The sequence below is a fragment of the Dunckerocampus dactyliophorus genome, chromosome 7, assembly GCF_027744805.1.
Source record: "Dunckerocampus dactyliophorus isolate RoL2022-P2 chromosome 7, RoL_Ddac_1.1, whole genome shotgun sequence".
Lineage (NCBI taxonomy): Eukaryota > Metazoa > Chordata > Actinopteri > Syngnathiformes > Syngnathidae > Dunckerocampus > Dunckerocampus dactyliophorus.
This window is the reverse complement of record NC_072825.1, coordinates 6,620,172-6,642,142: the sequence shown is the minus strand read 5'-3', so window position 1 is coordinate 6,642,142 and position 21,971 is coordinate 6,620,172. Positions and strand designations below refer to the sequence as shown.

The following is a 21,971-nucleotide window of genomic DNA, read 5'->3' as shown; positions in this document are numbered from 1 at the left end:
CACCACGGTAGGCCGAGTATTAAAGTATTGTGTGATAAATAAGACAAGAGTCAATAGTATTTTGTTTATTTTCAAGTACAAGGACACAAATAAATTGTGTATTTTGTTTCTTAAAAAAAAAAAAAATACAATATATCAACATCTGAACAAAAACAAACAAAAACGTTCTACTTTCTCCATCTACTCGTCGCAGTCTGTCGACTTGAAGTGGTCTTCATCGATTGTGGAAAAGATGTGACCTTCGTTGCTGAGGAACTCCACCACTTGCCTGTTTAAATCCCAAAACACAATACAGTTATCATCGTCAAACATCTAAGGACATTTTGGAGCTTCACATCACTTTAGTACACAACATCAGTTCCTTGAAACTGCAGGGGAAGAACAATTCATGCTCATTCTACGAATATGCCATTTGCCTGATGAGACACCTTTCTGAGAAATGTGCAGTGACATCAAGACGCTTGTTCACGCCCCACAAGTGATCTGCGCATTTGACAGAAAAAAAAAAAAGTAAAATCCCAATGGTTAGTCGTAATTATGAGATAAAAAGGCTAAATGATGAGATAAAAAGTCTAAATGAGATACAAACTGCACGTGTGCTAAGTGCCATGTGACAAAGGCTCCAGTGAAGAAGGCAGCACCGTTGCAAAGGTTGTATCTCTTAATTTGGACTTATAATTATGACTTACCATTGGGATATATTTTTTTCTTTCAGTGGTGGAGATGGGCTTCCATACAATACACACCAATGGGGGAAAAAAAATCTAATGCATCATTCCAGCAAGGGGTGCTATACCACCCAAATGTAATGTCACATCCAATGAGCTCAGATAAAGGGGTGTTCAAGGGACAGTTTGGCTTTTTTGACATGAGGTTGTATGACTTCTCCATCAGCAATGTAGGCCATCAACTGTGACTTTCCCCCCGCTTGGTCCCGTAAGCCCAGCTTTGGTCAGATTTCGGTGATAAAAGTGCCTCCTCGAAAAAAATCGGACCTCACAAATGGCTCGGCTTTTCTTTCTGATGTTGTATTTATGCGCGCCTTCGGCTGTCTGTTGTTGTGAAGGTGAGGAAAATGGCTGCGACCCTCGCATCTTCATCCGCTGTGGAACGCATACATAAACAAGACGGCTGCAGATGCATCTTCATCACTTCATCTTCATCACTGGACAGCCGGCAGCCCGCATTAACACAACATCAGAGAAAGCAAAGCAGAGCGATTTGTGAGGTCTGGTTTTCTGACCAGACCTCCTCTCACGGGACCAAGTGCGGCGTAAGTCACTGTTGATGGCCTTCACTGCTGATGGGGATGTCATGCAACTTCATGTCAAAAAATCCAAACTACCCCTTTAAAGGTTATCCCAAACAGGAGTTTTTTTTCCTTTAAAACACACAATGGGGACGTGCAGAGCTTTCCTCCTACATGCACAGAGTGGGGCGGGACAGGAACCCCGCTCAGGAGCGCTGACACATACAGAGCAGTGATGAGTCAGACATCCACATCAAGATACAAGAGAACAGCGCAAATCCGGTTGATATCAATATGAACACTGTTCGTTTTTGATATCGTGCTTAAAAGAAATATCTTTCCCCCCCCCTCAAAGACCTGCCACCCACTGAAAACCGCTCTACAACCAACTTTTGGGTACCGACACACCAGTTGAGAACCACTGATCTAAAGCACAATAAAATATATACACAATAATGTCAGCTTTAAAATGAAAACAATCAATTGAGCATTCAATTGATTAGAAAAGAAAAGCCAAAGACAAAGTGTTCATGTCTTGCATAAGGATTATGGATGGGTTGAATTCCCTCCCCAAAAAGTGCAATTTTCCTTTAAGAACGCTCAAACTAAAACATTGCTTGTACAGTAAAAGACTAACATTTGTTAGTTTGTCAGTTTGACCCTGGAACAGATCATGTCCACTTCCATTATGTCCGAGGGGAACAACTTTAAAATCCCCCCCTCCCCCCCAAAAAATGAATCTCACTGTACTATTCACACATAAACACAAATAAAACACAGAAAAATTACAAATCAGTAGATAAACCACATGCTTGGCTGGGGTACACACTAGTACCTCGCATAACGTAAACCTCCTTTTACGTAAATTCCACTGAACGTAAAGAATTTATGTAAAGCATCAAGTCGGTGCAAGCAACAGAGAGACTAACAGAGTACACTTAGTGACACCTTCTGACGCTTCACGCTCTCATTGGCTGATTATCGGGGCACCGCCTACGCTCTCATCTCATTGGCTGATTATCGGGGCACCGCCTACGCTCTCATCTCATTGGCTGATTTATCCAGCCCTTCCGTGTGTTTGTGAGAGACATGCTGCTTCCTTCAACTCCCTTCCTCATCGTAGTCGCCCTTAAACTAGTTCGCACGCATTGAAATCTCTTAATTTTTTTTTACTTTTCTTTGTTTTAAAATGACCGTAATCATGGGCCCTAAACCAAGTGTAATTGATTTAAAAAAAAGGGAAAAGTTGTGGATAGAAACCAAGCAGGAAATTATACTCCTGCCTCCACTTGCGTGCTCCTGATCAGGACATCTCGTGAAAGGTAGGACTGTTTTTGTTTTTCAGTTTTATTCATTGCCAGTAATCTTATTTATTACCTTATTTTATATTGGAATGTTACTCTAGTACGTTTATGCTAACGTTTTGTAATATTTTCCCACCATATTTGGTGGACTTTGAATATTTTGAAGGGCCAAAGGTGGTGAGTTTGGGAAGATCTTGGAACGGATTAGGCTATTTACATGTATTTTACGCTTCGTATAACATAAAAACCCTATAACATAAACGTTCTCGGAACGGAAATATTTACGTTGTAGGGGCGTCTACTGTATAAGGAAAATGTTGAAATGTTATAAAAATGACTTTGCGTGGGAAATTAAAAAAAAAGCTAGCTGTGTCAGGTTGTCACTTACTTGATGACTGCCATGCTGAGGTTGCCCAGTCTCATCTTTAGGTCATGAATGCTGATGCCTCGTGGATCTGGACATCCTCGTATCAAACTAAGCACCTTCGTGTACATGAATACGGCAATGCATCAGAACATGACGCCATGTCTCTGTGAGGACATTGAATGTAGTCCTACCTGGTTCTGGTTTGCACTCAGCCCGTTGTTAACCATGTCACATGCGCCCGCGTAGCCCCCGCCGACGATGCCGGCCATGCTTCCTGCAGGCTGCATCAAGACCGAGGCGCTCTGTCCCGGCTGATCCTGAAAAAAGCGTGCACTAACATCAGCTTCCTCGGGATTCCAGATCATCTTTCTTTGTTTTGATCCCTCACCGAAGACCGAGGCTTGCCGAGCACCATGTGCGCCTGGACCACCTCCAGCATGTGCGACGTGATTTCATTCATGTCCTCCAGGGGCCTGACACTGAACGCCACCACAGACCGGTTATTCTGTACACACGTGGGGAAACATTTGGCATTTACGGTCCCCATTACCACAACCCTTTTTTTTAACGAAACAGATACTTACACTTTATCAGCATTTTTTTTACCGCTACCATGGAAATGACTGTTTAGTCTCATTAGTGTGGGTCTTAGACGCTTATACTGTATCTTAATAGCAATAATTAAATATCATGTCAAATCAGGATGTAATTTGTTCTTTATGTAGGATTTATTATTAGATAGAAGATATCGGACTGTTTCCATCCTCTTACTCCTGCTGCTGCTTCTACAGCTGATGCAGATGTACAACCTGCGGAGAAGACCCGTATCTCGGCGGGCCGATTATGACATATCACAGATTAATCAATATCGGCAAATATGTAACCGATATATACATTTTTCATTTTGCTGCGCGGAGGTTCTGTCGGTCCGGTCCTGTGTGTCTCTCTGTGCTGCGCTCTCCCCGGGCTCCTCCCCCTCACACAAGCACACGCAGCTCTGCTGTCACTGCACTGCTGCAGAGGAGACGAGCGGCGGAGCCAACTACATTTTTTTACACCATAGTAAGCTGTGACTTTGTAAAACAATATAAGGCTACACTTCAGTGTCGTGAATGAGAACGTTTTAGGTGTTTTTCCATGCAAGCTTTAGAGAACGTAGCACTGCGTTTTTAACGTCGTGTAATTTGCATCTTTGTGAGATGAACAAAGAGCGATGCAAGTCTTAATCCACATCCATGTCTGTCATGAATATAAGCCTACTACACAACGTCCCACTTCATTTCATACTTCCATGCAGGATTTACAGGGGCTCATACATTCACAAGAACACGTCTTTATTAAAATCATTTTGAAAATGTTCCAAGTAATTTATTTAGTTGTCATTTGTTTTGAAAGCAGCTGCATTGTTACATAAAATGTAGTTTAGTCCCTTGTATCAAGTCTAGCAACGTGATGCATGTTTTGATTATGTCTTATTTTGTTTGTAGTCAACTTTTTTTTCTTCTCCACTTGTTCATGTTTGCTTCAGCATTTGCTTTTGAGCTGATGGCAAATAGTGTTTGCAGATGGAACTTTTCAATAACTAGTGAATATGACTGGTATTGGTAACACATTAGCCTTGGTATTGTCACTTTCAGTCAAATGCAGCCACTTATTTTTATTTTAAAATGGTCAACTATAATATCACATTCTATGCTAATTACCAAATTGCACTAAATGTATATTTTTCATTTCACAGGCAGCGGGGAAGAGTAAGGTGTGGAGCCACTTAAAAGACTCAACAGGCGTTACGTTAGATGCAACATCTGCAGTGTGCAAGTTAGCCAGGGCTACTGCACCAGCAAAGTAAAGAACACTACAAATTCGTGGCAACACCTAAAACTACATCACAAAGACGCATGTCCTTATGTTGACAGTGTTACTAATTAAAGTTCCTTATTTTAATTTATGAGTCTTCTGCTTCTTTGTGTTGAATGATATTTTGAGTATTATAAGAATATTTTGTTCATGTACAGTATACATATTGGTGGGGCGCTACTGCAGAGGTATTTTACAACAAAGCAGGAGCGTGAACTCACCTGAAAGGAACGCAGGTTGCCAGAAATTTTGACATACGTGCCTGGAGGCAACACATTTCCGTCCACACTGGGGTCCTTGGACAAAAAAAGTCAAAAAAGTTAAAAGTATTGTTGCACATCCGGTATTTTACAATATAACATGTTCATTCTACAGTCCAGTGGCGGCCAATACTTACCTCTGTGTCCACCCACTGTTTCACATCCATTGGGGCTGACGTCATGTCGTCCACCTTGTACTGGATGTTGGTCATGGACTTGTCTGTACTCCTGATGATTCCCACAATGGTGACCTATGGAACCACAAGTGCATTGTTTTTTTCAGTAAACCTTTAACTTATTAAAACGGAGATTGCCTTTTAGTTTAAAAAAAAAAGAGACATAAAACAGGCCTCCTCACTTGAGCCACTTCCACATCCCCGACTCTGAAGGCCTCATCCGACTGGGAAGCGCTCATCAGCTGGGACACAGTGCAGGGGATGATCTGTGTGGTTCTGGTTCTCTGCAAAAATACGCGCATACAATGGCATCAGCATCCATTATCTTTACTGCTTAGGCATTAGACATTAGGTACCTAAATTCCACTTTGAAGAAAGATAATTGAAATGGACAACTGCAAAACACAATAAGCAACACAATGCTTAAGATCAACTTCAGGATTACAGTAAGGTGCACATTAAAGCATTTACCCCTTTCTTCTCTCCTCCCTGGGACAAAGCAGGTGATGCAAAGCCCCCAGGCGACTGAGTGTAGCCCCCACCCATACTGGAGTCACTGTATCCACCTAAGAAAGAAATAAACAACAGTCAAAAACAATGGCTGTCTTTGTTGTTTAGCACAAACTGTGCTAACTCTTACGACGCAACAAAAGCAAAGTTACTCGTCCAGTGCGCTCGTAAATAAAACGAACCGGCGTTAAACTCACCCTGGTTCCACATTTTATTCGAACAGAGTCGGTAGTAATAGTTGAGCTTCAAAAGTTAATAATGAGCAGGACATACGAGCATGTCTGGACAGCTTCTCTCGCGCGCAATTCAAGTCAGTGAGCATGCGTCAACTAGAATTCCCGCGAAGCTCCACATACAGGAAGTGAAATGCCGCTCATACGGTAAGTGGAATGACCCGATTGTTGTCTGAGAATGTATTAGTCAGTGGCGTGATAGAAACGCTACATAACCCCGACTGAGACGATTATAGTGGTTGAAGTGCGGCCATTGTTAGGAATTAATATATTGAGGAGGATGAGTCTCGGGAGACAGAAAAACGCACCTGAAAGACATTCATCGGGTCAAAAAAATGGTCTACGGTCTGACGGAGTTCAGAGTTTGAGGAGTCAGGCCGTGCTGCCTTCAATGAAAGTGAAACGAGTCGTAGTTTATAGATTCGTTACGTGATAATGCACTTCTGTCGATGCATTCAAGCGTGGACCCTGTGTTACAAAACGTTTTTTATGATGAAATGATATGCTTTTCATGGAAATATCGCTTCAGTGAATGCAGCATGTCGTTTCACTCTGTTTTATTATTATTTATTTGATTCTTAAACTTGTCCTGTCCAGCCACTTGGGCAAGTTGTATTGTTGCTCAAAATACCTTAATGCGTCATGTAAAGTATGTTTGACACCAGTGTTTTGGTAGTGGGCGCTTAAAAACAACAGAGCACTGTCTAGTATAGAGGATCTTGGATCTCTGACTAGCATTTTTTGTAGCGGGTTCTTAGAAACAGCAGGACTCTTGCCACGTAAAGGATCTTTGACTTGAATAAACATATTTATGACTATATTTGCCATTAGGTGAAGTAAAAGGACAAAATAATAATAATAAAATAAAACTTAAAGTGAATGGAGACGTCCCACCCCTTTCTTATATTTGTGAAAATGTGTATGAGTCTAGTCATAGGACATGTCATTTCATTATTTCTGATTTCTATGTTAGGGACACTTTGGAATTGCCAATTGAGTAATTTGAGGAAGCTGCATGTTGCATTTAATCAACAGCTCATGGTTTCCTGGGTGGGTGAAATATTTACAATACGACAGGCAATAAATGTGTGACACATGCAGAGTGCCGTCTGCAATCAGGGCTGGCCTCTCCCATTCCCAGTGGACTTGAACACACACCATTGTGTGTGCTTTCTTCAACATGTCTGCGCAGAGGTTGCTGCTGTGTTGTCTTCTTTTTAAAGGGACTCTTGCACTGTCAGGTAAGTGACATATTAAAAAATGTAGCGCAAAGACACGTGTGTCATTAAACAATGCGTTGTTTAAATTAAAACAGGCAACTTTTGGCACATCACTGACCTGCACTGGGACCCGTCCTACAAGCTGGGAGATGACCCCTTTAAGGTGTGTGCATCAAGTGGTTACAAACCTGCAGCCATGGCGGGTATATTTGGTGACCATGCCTGCGACTCCCCATGGAACCTCATCAACTCCTCCGTTTATGCCATGAAGAAGATCCTACCAGACCCGGATTTCATTGTGTGGACTGGGTATGTACATTAGTCTCATCCATACAGCATTCTTGACTGTTATCACTATTACTATAATTAATAACGACACGGATGGGCATTAATAATGTGAAGTGGAAGCTCAAAGTTGTACAACTCAGAATTCAACCAACATTTTCTGGAAAAATAGTCCTAGAGTGCTCAAATCTTCAACTAAAAGAGCGATAGGCAACCTGCGGCCCAAGGGCTATACACGGCCTGCCAGAGCATTTGATCCTGTCCGCATGCATGTCTAAAAATAAATAAAAGCCATCATTGTTCCATGGTTTGAGTCATTTTTGTCTGTTTATTTAGATTTACATTAATTTAAATTTAAGTAAAATGCTGTAAGCTAGCTTGACCGTAATTCATTGTTAGATTTTTTTGTGTGTGTCAATAAATGCATTTGTCACATTAGGAATATATAAATGCGGAAATGTTTTTGCAATTTTGAGTCCACAAAAATGCTCCTAAACCCTTCTCTAAAGGATTAGCACGACAAGTCAGTTTTGCTTCCTTATTGTGTTTTTTTTTTTTTACCTCATGAATGCAAAGAGTCAAAAAGTATACGTCGCCAATAATAAACAAATAGCTTTCATAGTTGTAATATAGGGCGGTTACGTTCTTTTTACACTTGTATGATGGTTAGGAATGTTGAAAGGTTTCAGGAACCCGTCTCCTCCCAAGTCCCTAAATGCCACAAGCAATGTTCCCTCTAATTTTTTGAGTATCTGAGCACAAAAACAACCTGAGCATTCCTTAGACCTCTGTGAGCAGCATCAGACGTGCACTGTAGCATCGCACCCGTCCAAAACCTCGGAACTTCCATTCTGTCATATTTTGTGTATGACTGGTTTCAAACAGATGGCAAGGAGGGTTCCGCAATGTAGCTTTCTTTATTCTCAACCTTTGACAAAACAAGCCGTGGTCTCATACAATGAACCATCTGAATCTTGTAGAAAACCGCTAGTTTATCATTTCATTTTCCATTTCTTTTCTTGTTTACCATTTGTATTGTTAATTCGGTATGCTTGCATTTTCTAATTTGACTTTCACTTTCAGTTTTAAAGCAGCCTGTTGTGGCACTATTTCATCCTGGAAATTTACTTGAAATCGATGCCATATTTGTTGTAAATGCTTACATTTCAATCCAATCCATCCATCCTTACATTTTCTATGCCGCTTATCCTAATTAGGGTCTCGGGGGTATGCTGGAGCCTATCCCGGCTGAGAGGCGGGGTACACCCTGGACTGGTGGCCAGCCATAGACAATCATTCACACTCACATTCATACCTATGGACAATTTAGAGTCGCCAATTTACTTAACATGCATGTTTTTGGAGGATGTGGGAGGAAACCGGAGTACCCGGAGAAAACCCACGCATGCATGCAAACTCCACACAGATGCCCAGCGGAGATTCGAAGCCAGATCTTCCCGATCTCCTGACTGTGCGGCCTGTGTGACTGCTAACCACTCATCCACCGTGCGGCCTCAATCCAATCCAATCTGCTTTATTTGTACAGCACAATTTATAAGCACAGTTTCAAACAAATTGCTGCACAAACTAAAACTAGTAAAACGATAATTAAAAGTAAAAGTACAAATTAATACAATAAAAGCTTGTAAATCAAATAAAAATCAAATAAAATAGATACAACTTAAAAATAAATACATAAAAACCTAGATGAGTGAAACCAAACAAAAACAAAAAAGAAAGTAATAAAAGACACAGAGCACCACACAACGCACGCTGACTTAAAAGCCAGAAGATAAAAGTGGGTTTTGAGACGAGACTTAAAGCATTCAACTGTGGGGACTGTTTTTACACGAGTGGGGAGAGTGTTCCACAGCTTGGGACCGACTACAGAAAAGGCCCGGTCTCCTCTGGTCTTAAGTCTCGTCTTAGGCACCACTAGTTGGAGCTGGCCTTCGGACCCCAAACAGCATGCTGGAGTGTAAATTTGGATGAGGTCTGAGATGTACTGAGAGGCCAGTCCAATCAACACCTTAAACACAAACAACAAACAGGCAGCCAGTGCAGGGAGGCGAGAATTGGGGTGATGTGCTCCCTTTTTTGGTTCCTGTTAAAAGCCGTGCTGCAGACTAACTGTAAGCAAGAGAGTGCCTTGTGGCTTATTCCAGAGTAAAGTGCATTATAGTAGTCCAGACGTGACGAAATAAAATGGTGCATGACTTGTTCAAAATGGCGCAAAGATAAAAATGATTTTATTCTAGATAAAAGCCGAAGATGATAAAAGCAAGGTTTTACAATGGCATTGATTTCTTTATTAAAGTTTAAGATCACTGTCTATCATGACGCCAAGGCTGGTGGCTGTAGGATGTTCGTGGTTCTTGAGGGGGCCCAAGCCCAAAAGGGGGCCGCTGTGATTGAGCAAGATAACCTCAGTCTTCCCGTCATTGAGCTTTGAGAAATTTTGAGCCAACCACACCTTGATGTCATGGTCACGTTTTGTGAGTGTACAAAACAAACAGGACGGGCCCAAGAATTGATCCCTGGGGGACCGCACAGTTTATTTTGTCTAAATAAATAAAAAAATAACATTAACTCTTAACCGACCTTCCGGTCCCTTCAGCAACACAAACTTGGCGTAACACTTCCTGTATCCGGTACATCCGGCACACTTGCACAATTACGCCACACGTTCACTCCACACTTTTTACTCCGAAAACTGTCTTGCTGCTTTGGCTTTGCAGCATGCTTTTTCCAGCGAAGCCCCTTCTCATTCAAAAAAGAAAAAATCTCACCCAGTTTCACTTTTTGTTCTTCTGTTGACACATACTCCGCGAAAACAAGTACACCTTAAAAGAACTGCTTTTTTAAATTCTTTTTTTTTTTTTTTTTTTTTTTTTTTTTACTTTGGCTTGGTTAGTGGATGTTGCACTGCCTGTTTGTTTCGCCATAACACAGGGTTAGCAACTCTTAACTCCGCTGCACCATTGCTTGAATTAGATTTCAATTACAGGACGTGGAATTGAATTCAACGCAATTCAGAGAAATTCATTCTCATCACATATCATTGAGAATTAGATACTTTTCACATACATTTTTCTTCCAAATGCAAGTAGAGACACTAATGTTAAGCATCGAAATTCATTCTTTAATGCTGGAAAGTTTAGCAATTTATCTTCATTTCAAAGTGATCAAATGAAACAATGTTTTGGTAAATGCAGTAATCACTTATTTAAGTACTTTACAGGGTAAAGTTGCATCTAATGGTCAACAGTTCCTCGTATGTTTTGTCACTGAGGTAGCATCTTGCCTGCAACACTAAAGATCATCTCAGCAGGTGCAGAGGAAGCTGGTATGGTAAGATGTTTGCATGCAAGTACAGCTAGGTTTGGGAAACTGTTTTGGTTTTCTTTCCAAAGGATTGGCATCCTCATGCAAACGTGGTGTGCTCAAGTAAACTTGGAGCTGATGTGAGGCTGTGTCAGTTGGGGCCGTGGATGTTCCAGACTCCATGTAGGAAAAGAGTCTGGGGCTTTTCCTTGGTTGACTACTAATGTCACAGGTGGCATTGACTTTTGGACAGCCGTTTTAAGGACTCGGATAAAGCAAGTATTCTGGGAGATGAAGTACTGTTCTATCCTCCTAGCCAACCATTTGAAAGTTTTTACAATTTTAATGATCTGTTTTATCTGAGTAAAAGCAATTACTATACTTCACTATCTACTATAATAAAGTATTGTGCACATAAAGTCCACACAATAATATTTGTATAAAATTCACGTTTTAAATATATACTGTAAAGCTTCATTGTTACATACACCTTAATTATGCATCATGAAATTCTTTGAATTTCAATTCTACTTCCTAGCTGTACTTGCATGCAAATAATCTGGCCATACCAGCTTCCTCTGCACCTGTTGAGAGGATCTTTAGTGTTGCAGGCAAGACATTCAGACTAGAACGACGTTACCTGAATGACAAAACATTTGAGGAATTTCTCTGAATTACATTGAATTCAATTCAACATCCTGTGGGGTGAAGTCGTCCATTGAATTGAATTGAATTCAGAATTTTGCATATCCAGGCCTTGTATTTTCCTTCATGTAGAAATTTTTATGCTTGGAATGCTTTATTTAGGCCAGAAATACATAAAATTTGTTTAAATCTGCATATTTGTGACATATAATAGGCCACAGTCAACCACGAAACTGCAATCATCCATTAACTTAATTCCTGGAAAAAAAAGGTGGTATAGTGAGGAAGTGATAATCGAACTGTGATATTGCGAGGGATTACTGTATGTTGTTACTGCTTGTTGCCACCCATCGCTCGCTGCGTTGCAATGCAAAATGGGACAGAATAAACTGTTATGTGTTTATTTCATTTACAGAATGTGCTGTGCTCTGAGCGAGAGCAGTGTGCGTTTGCACACAATTTTTCCAGATTAGAGGGTACATTGGCCACAAGCCTGTCATGAATCATGAAGTGCATTAAGGGAGTTAAGGGTAATAACAAAATATATTATTTATATATTTTATTACAGTGGTTAACTTCTTGTTACACTTTAATGACAATTTAGTTAATGCTGCGTTTGCCTATACAGTTAATAAGCCATATGATGGCGACAGTTTGACCCTGGAACGGACTATTTATATTAAGTAAACCAGAACAGATTGTGCTCAACCTCAGAGGTTCCACTGTAATTCTCCTTCATAATGTTTGTTATGAGATATAAAATGAGATTAAAATGACGGTGTGCTTCAATCGGTGCACCTGAGCTCCTAAAAATCACCCTTGGGTCAAAATTGGAAGACAATTTTTCCATGCTTGTATCGTTTCACACAGAGACGACACACCGCACGTTCCCGACCAGAATCTGGGCACAGAGGCGGTGCTGAGCATTATCAGAAACCTGACACACATCATAAATGAGGTTTTTCCAAGTACGTCACTCTCGAAAAAGGGAAGTCAGTAAAGTGAGGTTTCAGTATGGCCTCATATATCTTATTTGTCTCTGTGCAGGAACTAAAGTGTACTCTGCCCTGGGTAACCATGACTACCACCCCAAGAGCCAGCTTCCTGGAGGCCCGAGCTTCATGTACAACGAAACAGCCCAAATGTGGCAGCACTGGTTGGAGCCCGAGTCCGGTATAACATTCATGAAAGGTCTTTTTTTTCTCTTTCTTATTAAGCCTGACGATCGGTGGTGTCTTCTTATTGGAGAAATAAGGAGATCTGACTGTGTGTTGCACGCAGGTGGATACTATACGGAAAAGCTGCTAAATAGGACAGGTTTCAGGATGTTGGTGCTCAACACCAATCTCTACTATGACCGCAACATGCTGACCCACAATGATGAAGACCCCGCAGGACAGTTTAGCTGGGCGGATCAGGTCCTAACAGAGGCGGCCAGGAACAAAGAAAAGGCAAGGAAAGCATTTATACGAGTGTGTCAAAATAAAAGTCTTGGGACGCCCCGCCTAACAGTGGAAGCAGCAAAGGGGAACCCCCAAAATTAGGACAATTTAAAATTCAACCAAACTTTTTGTGGGAAAAAATATGCCTCAAAAGTCCAACAAACTGAGTGTGTTTTGCTTTTTCTTTGGCGTTTTTAGTTTCTTTGTGATGGCACCACAGGAGGGTACAAAAAAGTGTGATGATAATCATTGAACAGGAAATGTAACATTTTAACATAAGAAAGTGTGTTGCTGCTCGGTACAAGATGAGAAAAACAATTATGTTGGGACTTTTTTGTGATGGCATCACTGAAGGGTACCATGGAAATGTGTGATGTGCGACGGAATAGGAAATTGAAGAACAAGATCGCAGATACAAGTGGCTGAAATGAGTTTTCTCCGTGGGGCGGCTGGACAGAGTGAGACAGAGCTCAGTCATCTGGGAGGAGCTCAGAGTAGAGCCGCTGCTCCTACACATCGAGAGGCGCCAGTTGAGGTGGCTCGGGCATCTACTCTGGATGCCTCCCTGGCGAGGTGCTCCAGGCATGCCCAGTCAGGAGGAGACCGAGGACACGCTGGAGGGTTTATGTCTCACAGAATGCCTCGGTGTCCATCCAGTGGAACCGGAAGAGGTGGCCAGGGACCAGGAAATCTTGTCTTCCTTACTGAGACTGCTGCCCCTGTGGCCCGAACCCGCATAAGTGGAGGAAAATGAATGCATGGATGGGAACATAAGACTGTGTGTTGGTGCTATGTACTATTTGAGAAATACAATTAACTATTTTTGGACTTTTTCTGATGGCACCACAGAAGGGTACCATGCAAAAGTGTGATTATAACCACAGTAATGCAACTTTTTGCAACACAGAAAAGCTGCTCATTACAATACGAACGATACAACACTTTTTGTGATGCCACCTCATAAGCGTTGCAAATAAGACACTGTAAGTGTGATGACAACCATAGAACAGGAAATTGAACTGATTGCATTATAGCAAAGCCTCTGGCTGCTCAGTACAATATGAGAAATTCAATGTTGTGCGTTTTTGTGATGCCAGTGACAGCAAAGAGAAGTTGATGATGAGACCACATCTGGTACAATACGAGAAATTCGTTACATTTTTGTAGGTTTTTTTGTGTGATGCCACCACAGAAGGGTTCGACAGAAGGTACTGCAAAGTGGGAAAGTGTTATAATAACCATAGAACAGGAAAATGGGAATCTTTGCTGTACTGTATAGGAAAGCTGATCAGTAGAATATGAGTAATACACTTAATTACATATCAATGACATCAAGCAGATGTTCACCTAATTAGCATGTAGCTTTGAAGACGATTTACTTTATTCTGTTTTTATTCGTGTATGACAGTTAATATGTTACTTGTTACTGACTCCCATGTATGTTTTATGGTGGCGAATTTGACCCTGGAACGGATTCATTCACTTTACATAATTTCCTTTGGTAAACACTGTTTTGAAATTAAAATAGTTAAAAGACAACCAGTGTCACGGAACAGTTATGTCCACACCAAAAAAATGTACTCATCCCAGAAATTTTAAATTTAGAATTTTTATTTACAATTTTAATTACAATTTTCGTGTATTTTTTATGATTCATTTTATAGATATATAGATATTTTTTTACTTTACCCACTACACTCTTAATTGTGCCACAATATTGGATCAATCAGGAAGATGTCCCGTGGGATACCTTGTGGTCATCTACTATGACTGAGCTTACAGATGATAAATCCCTGATCATTTAGCATGTACCTAACAAAGAAAAAGCTGTGTTCCTGTAATACTTCCTTCAAATTACCACAACCTGTAGGGCGTCACATTTCCCCTTTCAAACAGGAATAAAGTGTACTAGTGCATCACAGCCCCTGGATACCTGACAATGGCGGCAAAGGCCACGCCCACGTATGCTAACTTATGCTTGGCGTTGACCCGCAGGTGTACATCATCGGTCACGTGCCTCCAGGCATGTTTGAGAAGAAGAGAAGCAAGTCCTGGTACAGGAAACACTTCAACAAGCGATACGTGGAATTGATCCAGAAGCACCATTCTGTCATCGTGGGACAATTCTTTGGACATCATCACACCGACACGTTCCGCATGTTCTACAACTCAGAGGGTAACGTCCACGCAGCGTTTGCCACAAGATGGTGGTACAAGAAATGCACACAACATATCCAATATAAGAAATAGTATGAAGATGATGTTGACTTCTTCTTGGAGCTATTCATTTAGCAATAGCCCCTTTTACACAGCCTGGGGCGACAGTGTTGACCAGGCAATTTTCTGCCTGTGGAAGTAGTATCAGCAGCTTCTTTCATACAGAGATCCTGAAAAATTGCAGCAACCGTGCCGTTACAGCACAGAACCTAGCAGAGTGAGATATTGACGCAATTGTGTTGCCTTTCACACAGTACCAAATACTTGACAGACTGCGACAATTGCTTTCAACACAACACTTTTTCTGGCACTGCGGAATATCCTTGCATACAGGCAGGGTCCCGCCTCTGTTACTGCTCTTATACTACCTCTGTCGGCAGAAAAATTATGGGGTCGACTAGGTACTCATTTTGTGTCGGTGCCATTTATACAGAACAGCAACACGCTAAAAAGTTGTGAAATGCCAGCTTAAGACTTACACCAAAACTGGACTTATGTACATCACAGTCTATGAACGGAACTTGTACGTAAGCTGAGGACCACCTGTAAATGTCTCTGTTCCTGCAGGTTCTCCTATCAGCACAATGTTCCTTAGCCCTGGGGTGACACCGTGGGAGACGACACTCCCCGGAGTCAAGAACGGCGCCAACAACCCTGGCATCCGGATCTTTGAATATGACACCCAAACCCTCCTGGTCAAAGTACTGTAAGTCTTTGGACATAAATGCTGCTAAGATGACAGACCTGATTTGTCTTCCATACTCAGGACGTGGTGACCTACTACCTGAACTTGACTCACGCAAACACCGCCCGGGATCGCTGGGAGAAGGAATACCGCCTCACAGAGAGCTTCCGCGTCCCCGACGCCTCCCCGGCCTCCATGGACCGACTCCTGGAGGGAATCTCTGCAGACCGCTGCCACCTGCAGAAGTACTACGAGTTCAACTCGGTGAGCTACGACCTCAGCGAGTGCGACGCCGCCTGCCGCGTGGACCATGTGTGCGCGGTGCGAGAGGTCGACTACGAGAGGTACGAGCACTGCCTGGTGACAGAGGCGGCGGGTTTCGTTGGCGGTGGCTTGCTTCCCGTCCTCTCTGTGGCCGCAAGCATCCTCTTTGCTTTTAATCAACATTTTTAATTCCTAATTTTGTTTGCTAAAAGTCACAATTATCAACCCATCTTGTTTTTTAGAGATAGTTTCTCCTCAATGTAGCAAGAAACCTGCTGATTTTGAAAGATATCCATCCTTATTATTATATGTTACTAATATAATCAATATTACATTATTTGAAATCATATATACATTTTTTTGTTGTAAAATTTAACAGTGTAAGAAAAATGATATCCATCCTATTTGGTTTTAAAGGATCTCTGACCCAGCATTAGGCTAGAGGAAAACGTGCTCAGACCTAATCAAAACATTGTTGTTCACTACCAATCACAGCTTACAACCAATGTTGCTTTTAGGACCTATCAGAACAAGACCTCTACTGGTTTGAAATAATATCTGACATGAGAGTTTTTTGCAGCAACTAATTGTCAATCCATTCCAATATAACTATTGATTTTGAGTGACAGCCACTACCAGGTAGATACATGATATTGTCCACATGCTGCGCCTCTCCAGTAAATAAACAGTGTCATGTTCGCTACAGTCCCTAATAAAACCATAAATGTGGATTATCTTGCTAAGAAATACGACTGATGATAACGATAGTAAATATTCAACCTTGAAACTGATGCGTTGGGTGTTTATTGCGTGACAAACCAACAAAGAGTCACGTGATCAGGACCTGCTTGGTGGAGGTGAAAGGCTGCATGGCGGCGTCCAGAGCTTTGCTGTAGTCATGGAGACCGACCTCGGTGCAGGCGGGAGCGCTCAGCTTCTCCTGGCGGATGAGGGAGCACAGCTCATCCAGCATGGAGCGGAATGCTGATGAATCTGTTGAGTACGGAGACGATGTTTTCATTCATCACATAATGCGATGTGTAAGATTTACCTTTAAAGGACAACTGCACTTTTTTTTTTAATTTTGCCCATCATCCACAATCCTAATGTAAGACTTCATACACATCTTTTTCTGTGCGTTCTAAAGATATAAAACGGATAAAGAGACATAGCTAAGAATGCACAAAATGAAGAACACTTACTCCGCCTATAAAGCCTTCTGAAAAAAACTCCAAAAAGCGTCACCAACGCTACATTTACATATAATGTGACATCTATATTAACCAAGCTACAGCGACATTGTTATTACGTATTATTCAATTGTTGCGCCGATTGAACTACACCACACAAGCTACCTGGGTTGCTACGTGACATCAATGCGCCCGGGAAGGAAGTTCCGGTAATGCTTAAAAGGAACAAAATACGGCTAAATACAATAAGTACTACATGGTTACAGCATGTATATAAAACCATAACATCTTGTTGAATGTTTTTGGAGGCGTTTTAAGGTGTGTCCCATTACGTGCAGTCATGAGCGGTCTCCTTTTATCTGTTCTTATATCTTTAGAACCCACAGAAAAGAACAAGACGTGTGTGCATACTGTGCGGAACATACTAAAATGCATATTAATATATTTATATTCCATCATAATTATTATATATTACTAATATAGTCATTGGGCCGAACGGTGGCCGAGTGCTTAGCATGTTGGCCACACATTCAGGAGATCGGGAAGACCTGGGTTTGAATCTCTACTGTGTTTTCATCGGGTACTCTGGTTTCCTCTCACATTCCCAAAAAATATGCATGTTAGGTTAATTGGAGACTCTAAATTGTCCATAGGTATGAATGTGAGTGTGAATGGTTGTTTGTCTATATGTGCCCTGCGATTGCCTGGCAGCCAGTCCAGGATGTACCCCGCCTCTCGCCCAAAGTCAGCTGGGATAGGCTCCAGCATAACCCTTTGACCCTAATGAGGATAACCGGCATAGAAAATAGACGGATGGATGGATAATATAATCACAATAATCATAATCAATTATTTCAAATCATATGTAACATATTTTTGCTGTACAATTTAACACTATAAGAAAATTGCCAATTGGTTGCACAAACCATAACAAATGCAATTTTTAAAAAGTGTTGCTGTTAATAAAAGTAAAAATGGAAATTTTAAAAAATGGAAAGTTGCGGTCCTGCAGGTGGCGGTACCGCTGACTACTAAAATTGTTGCAAACAGGGCAACAACTTGGTGAATTATAACTTTCCAAATTAAAAACTGCTAATAATGATATGTAACATGTCAAAACATGGACCTGCAGCAGTGAACTCACCGTGTGAGTGCTCTTTCTTCCATTGTGTCACCCAAAAGCCGCAAATTTTCACATCCTTGAAAATTAGAGCACTCTAGAAAACACAAGAGTGAGAAGATTAGAGACTCTTTTTTGGGGAGGGGTTATGGCATGATGATGCGGCTCACCACCGGGACAGTCACAGGTTGTTTGGACATCCCCCCATAAGTCACCATGGACCCTCCAAGCCTGCAATAAACATTAACCATATTTCTTTATCTAATATTTACATTCTACTCAAGACTGTGCAGCAGTCTCACTGGAGATGACGAAGCAGTTCAGTCGCACTCTTTCCCCCGACTGCATTCAAGGCCAGTTTAGGCTTTGGGCATGTCTGAAAGGAAGTAAAACGTGGAAATTTTACCCATGGAAAAGAATAGGAATATAAATGATCTGTTCTGGGTGATGATCCGTGCAAAAGTGTAAGAAGAAGTTAACCTTTATCAATGAGACGTAAAAGCTAAAAAAAATTGTATACAAAGTTCAATTTTGATGATGTGCGTGAACACGGTAATGAGGGTGGGAGGACAAAATTTGTATCGCATGACGGCAAGCTACCTTTTGTGCTTCCTCTTTTATTATGATTATTATTACTGTGGACTTCTATTGTTGGCCGTAATGTATTGAGCAGCCAGGACCGATTCAAGCTCCATTTTCAGTTCTGTGCTTATCATTACATTTTCAGGACAAAACACAAAAAGACAAAAAAAAAGCAAAGTATGACTCTGTTAAGGGAAATACATTTTATACATTTTTTTTAATGACACACCTGAAATAGTTCCTTCATTTCGGGTCGCCTGAGGGCTTCCTCCTTGATCACATGACTGGCTCCAAGGGCCTTCAGCCTATCACTGAGCTGTGTGAACTCTGGCCTTTTTTAGAAGGGAATTCATAAATAACACTAATAGAACACTCCACTCTGTAGCTTATTTTATGAAATTATTCTTACTCATATACCGGCACAATGATGCCTTTGCCAGGAAAATGTACAGTTATGTAACAGTTGAGGAATAGAACATGGAGAAACCTGTCTCGGACCACGTTGATGGTGTTTATTCCCCTGGCTGCAGCAAGTTGAATGACCGCCTGTCCAACACCACTGTTGGCTGCATTCTGGATAACTGAATCACCTGCAAGGTCGTTGACATACCCAGCCCACAACATTAGGTACACCTGCACCATCTAACAAACTCTAACACTGCAACTATTTTGCCTTTACAAAGACAATAATTCTCATTTTTGACTGACACCGTATGTCCAGAAGTGTCCATCCAACAGTAAGTGTATTTATATGGTTGCATCATGCTACATATGAAAGGCGTTTCTTTTTATTATATTTTCATTACTGTTTTTGGCTACACAAGAGGGTGATACAGGCCTGCCCACGTTGAGTGTACAGAGTATACATTCACATACGGCATATGGTATGGCACGCCTACTGACCTGGCTTGAGGCGCTCAAAATCCGATAGCATCCTAAATGCAGTGCAGGGGTTCACCCCCAGCGTGGCAGCACACAACACAGGAATGTCATTGGGCACTGAGATGACATCGTCCTCCTTCAACACGACTGCTGTCCTCCACATCCCTTCACACACACACAAACATACACACACTAGAAAGATGCCATTCCTGCAAATAGTCTCACTGCAGGTTCGCTCATTTACCCAAGCCAGTGTCTTTCGGGATGACCCAGTCTCCTATTTGGAGAGACGTCACCTGGCTGCCTACCTCCACCACCTGGGCCACTCCTTCATTGCCGCCCACAGCAGGAAGGTCGGGGAGGATGGCGTACGTGCCTGAAAAACCACAGCATACTTTCAATGCTTTTCATGCGTGTAGAAGTGATGCTGTCAGTGAAGGGGTTACCTTGGATCATGTTGATGTCAGACGGGTTAATGGGAGCTGCCAGGATTTTAAGCAGAACATCTTTTGCACCCAGCTGGGGAAGATCCACATCCTCCAACCTGGCAATTACAAAATCCTCACTTTCTCGCTCACGTTATTTACAGTGCACCCGGAAATTGCTGCAAATTCCCAAGAAGCCGCTACTTTTTTGACATGCTTTGAACACTGGACCTTATACAATGACGTGACATATTTATGGCTAAAATGGCTCATTTTTGCCATATTTTGTTTTGTTACAGCATTATTCAAAAATTTTAAAAAATCATTTTTTTCTTCAAATCTCTACACATTTACTACCCTTTGAGGTCCACAAAAGTCTACTCCCAAAAACTGCTGGAAAAACATAACTGATGGAATTTTTTTCTACTTTTTTTGCTTAGATGTCTCAATCAACTTTAGTTCTAATCAAAAACACCTAACATGTAAATATTTTTTATTATTATTTTAACCCTCTAAATGCCCTTTTGATTCAATGATGTGACTGTTTTTGCTTAGAAAAATACATACACCGTGAGTTATAAATGTTAGGGGGTGGGACTCTATGTCAAAGATCAGGCTTAACTATACATAAGATTACCAATTGATTTTTGTAGCGTTCTCTTCTCACCCCCAGACACCGTTTACTCTCTCACCGTTGGAAGTAAAAGTCCACGTTACCTTTAAAACATAACTGAAGATAGCGCTAGCAGGTTTGGAAATCATTTTTCGTTTTCTTTTCGAGCTGTTGTACCTCCTGTGGAGACATCTGGCCCGCCTCACACCTTGAAAACCGCTGCATTTGTACAATTACAGGTCAACTCCTGACACTCTCTGTAGTTGAGTAAACACCCCTGGTAAATATACCAATATGACGAACTATCAGTTAGTTTTGTAGTTCCTTAACGGCTTTATAACCAAATTAAACACATGAATCGAGTACATTTGTAACAGAACAGTGACAATAAAACACTAAATAGTTTTTTAGACACAGTTGCTTCAATTTGACCCACGTACCGTGTCACAGAAAGCGAAACCATACATACAACTGCTTATTTGTACCAGCGGTGATGACACGTTGATTTTTTATCAGTTAAATGTCTTACTGGATGACACTGGAAGGGTCTCCGTGATTTCTGTACACCAGAGCTTTGCAGTTGGCAGCATGATGTCCGTAAAGTGAGGCCCCTTGTTGGCTCAAGTGGTTAGCATGACGTCGGTAACTTGACGGATTTAAATGAGCTACGGCGAAGCCGCTTCTTCGACACGCGGAGTGTCTTCGAGTACAAACTGCGCGGACTTGTGTCCACATTGTGACGCAAGGTAGCACTGAGGATAATCCCATGGTAGTGCTATTTAATAGTGTTTACATGCTTGGCTTGCTAGCTGACCGCTCACTGTGGGCGGCCATATTGTAATGTACATGATTCTCAATGTAAACAGACCGCAGCGCCCCTAGCGGATAGAGCACGACTACTCACTACAGTACAGTATGGTTATTTTGTAGGTACAGCACAGGTATATGTCAATGCAAGGCTCTGTCATAGCTTCACCGTTTTACTTCACCAATTGGACCATTTACTCAGAAATTAATACACAAGCAATATGTTTACTCTGGTCAAAGAGCCTCTGTAAGACAAGCACATTTTGTCTTTGGAATATGCTGCAAAAACACTAGTCAAAGATTCTCTAAATGAC

General features: G+C 41.5%; 3 protein-coding genes across 5 annotated transcripts; 1 reads left to right on the top strand and 2 right to left on the bottom strand.

The window, feature by feature from the left end:
* Positions 1–50: 50 nt before the first annotated feature.
* On the bottom strand, positions 51–17,027 carry rpa2 (replication protein A2). Of its 2 annotated transcripts, none has more exons than XM_054782616.1 (9): positions 16,883–17,027; positions 5,685–5,779; positions 5,396–5,497; positions 5,175–5,288; positions 4,999–5,073; positions 3,309–3,425; positions 3,112–3,237; positions 2,942–3,036; positions 51–268 (listed from the first exon to the last, which is right to left on the bottom strand). In XM_054782616.1, exons 2-9 carry the CDS (start codon positions 5,757–5,759, stop codon positions 181–183), a joined length of 792 nt encoding a protein of 263 aa, XP_054638591.1. In that variant the 5' UTR covers positions 5,760–5,779; positions 16,883–17,027; the 3' UTR covers positions 51–180. The 2 variants fall into 2 exon arrangements, with proteins under 2 accessions (XP_054638591.1, XP_054638590.1); XM_054782615.1 differs by lacking the exon at positions 16,883–17,027 and adding an exon at positions 5,921–6,084.
* smpdl3b (sphingomyelin phosphodiesterase acid like 3B) lies at positions 6,085–16,810 on the top strand. 2 transcript variants are annotated; one of them, XM_054782608.1, is made up of 9 exons: positions 6,085–6,103; positions 7,076–7,197; positions 7,272–7,485; positions 12,301–12,398; positions 12,478–12,621; positions 12,712–12,881; positions 14,868–15,048; positions 15,657–15,790; positions 15,856–16,810. In XM_054782608.1, the coding sequence occupies exons 2-9, from the start codon at positions 7,137–7,139 to the stop codon at positions 16,225–16,227; spliced, it is 1,374 nt and encodes a 457-aa protein (XP_054638583.1). In that variant the 5' UTR covers positions 6,085–6,103; positions 7,076–7,136; the 3' UTR covers positions 16,228–16,810. The 2 variants fall into 2 exon arrangements, with proteins under 2 accessions (XP_054638583.1, XP_054638582.1); XM_054782607.1 differs by lacking the exon at positions 6,085–6,103 and having other exon boundaries at positions 6,812–7,197.
* Positions 16,827–21,693, bottom strand: mecr (mitochondrial trans-2-enoyl-CoA reductase). Its single transcript, XM_054782610.1, has 10 exons — positions 21,380–21,693; positions 20,259–20,356; positions 20,057–20,188; positions 19,834–19,977; positions 19,418–19,520; positions 19,160–19,262; positions 18,651–18,724; positions 18,519–18,579; positions 18,373–18,445; positions 16,827–17,031 (listed from the first exon to the last, which is right to left on the bottom strand). Exons 1-10 carry the CDS (start codon positions 21,616–21,618, stop codon positions 16,868–16,870), a joined length of 1,191 nt encoding a protein of 396 aa, XP_054638585.1. The 5' UTR covers positions 21,619–21,693; the 3' UTR covers positions 16,827–16,867.
* Positions 21,694–21,971: the final 278 nt, after the last annotated feature.

Bases quoted from the DNA above. Each gene is read 5' to 3' on its own strand.
- mecr (XM_054782610.1), bottom strand. From the start codon at position 21,618: ATGGGATTATCCTCAGTGCTACCTTGCGTCACAATGTGGACACAAGTC. The intron at 20,189-20,258 runs GTAACCCCTTCA...GTGGTTTTTCAG, and splicing joins TGACATCAACATGATCCAAG to GCACGTACGCCATCCTCCCC. The intron at 18,446-18,518 runs GTGAGCCGCATC...TGTGTTTTCTAG, and splicing joins AACCTGTGACTGTCCCGGTG to AGTGCTCTAATTTTCAAGGA.
- smpdl3b (XM_054782608.1), top strand. From the start codon at position 7,137: ATGTCTGCGCAGAGGTTGCTGCTGTGTTGTCTTCTTTTTAAAGGGACT. The intron at 7,198-7,271 runs GTAAGTGACATA...AAATTAAAACAG, and splicing joins AGGGACTCTTGCACTGTCAG to GCAACTTTTGGCACATCACT. The intron at 12,882-14,867 runs GCAAGGAAAGCA...GTTGACCCGCAG, and splicing joins CGGCCAGGAACAAAGAAAAG to GTGTACATCATCGGTCACGT.
- rpa2 (XM_054782615.1), bottom strand. The intron at 5,289-5,395 runs GTGAGGAGGCCT...GTGGTTCCATAG, and splicing joins GGGATGTGGAAGTGGCTCAA to GTCACCATTGTGGGAATCAT. The intron at 3,426-4,998 runs GTGAGTTCACGC...ACGTGTGTACAG, and splicing joins GCAACCTGCGTTCCTTTCAG to AATAACCGGTCTGTGGTGGC.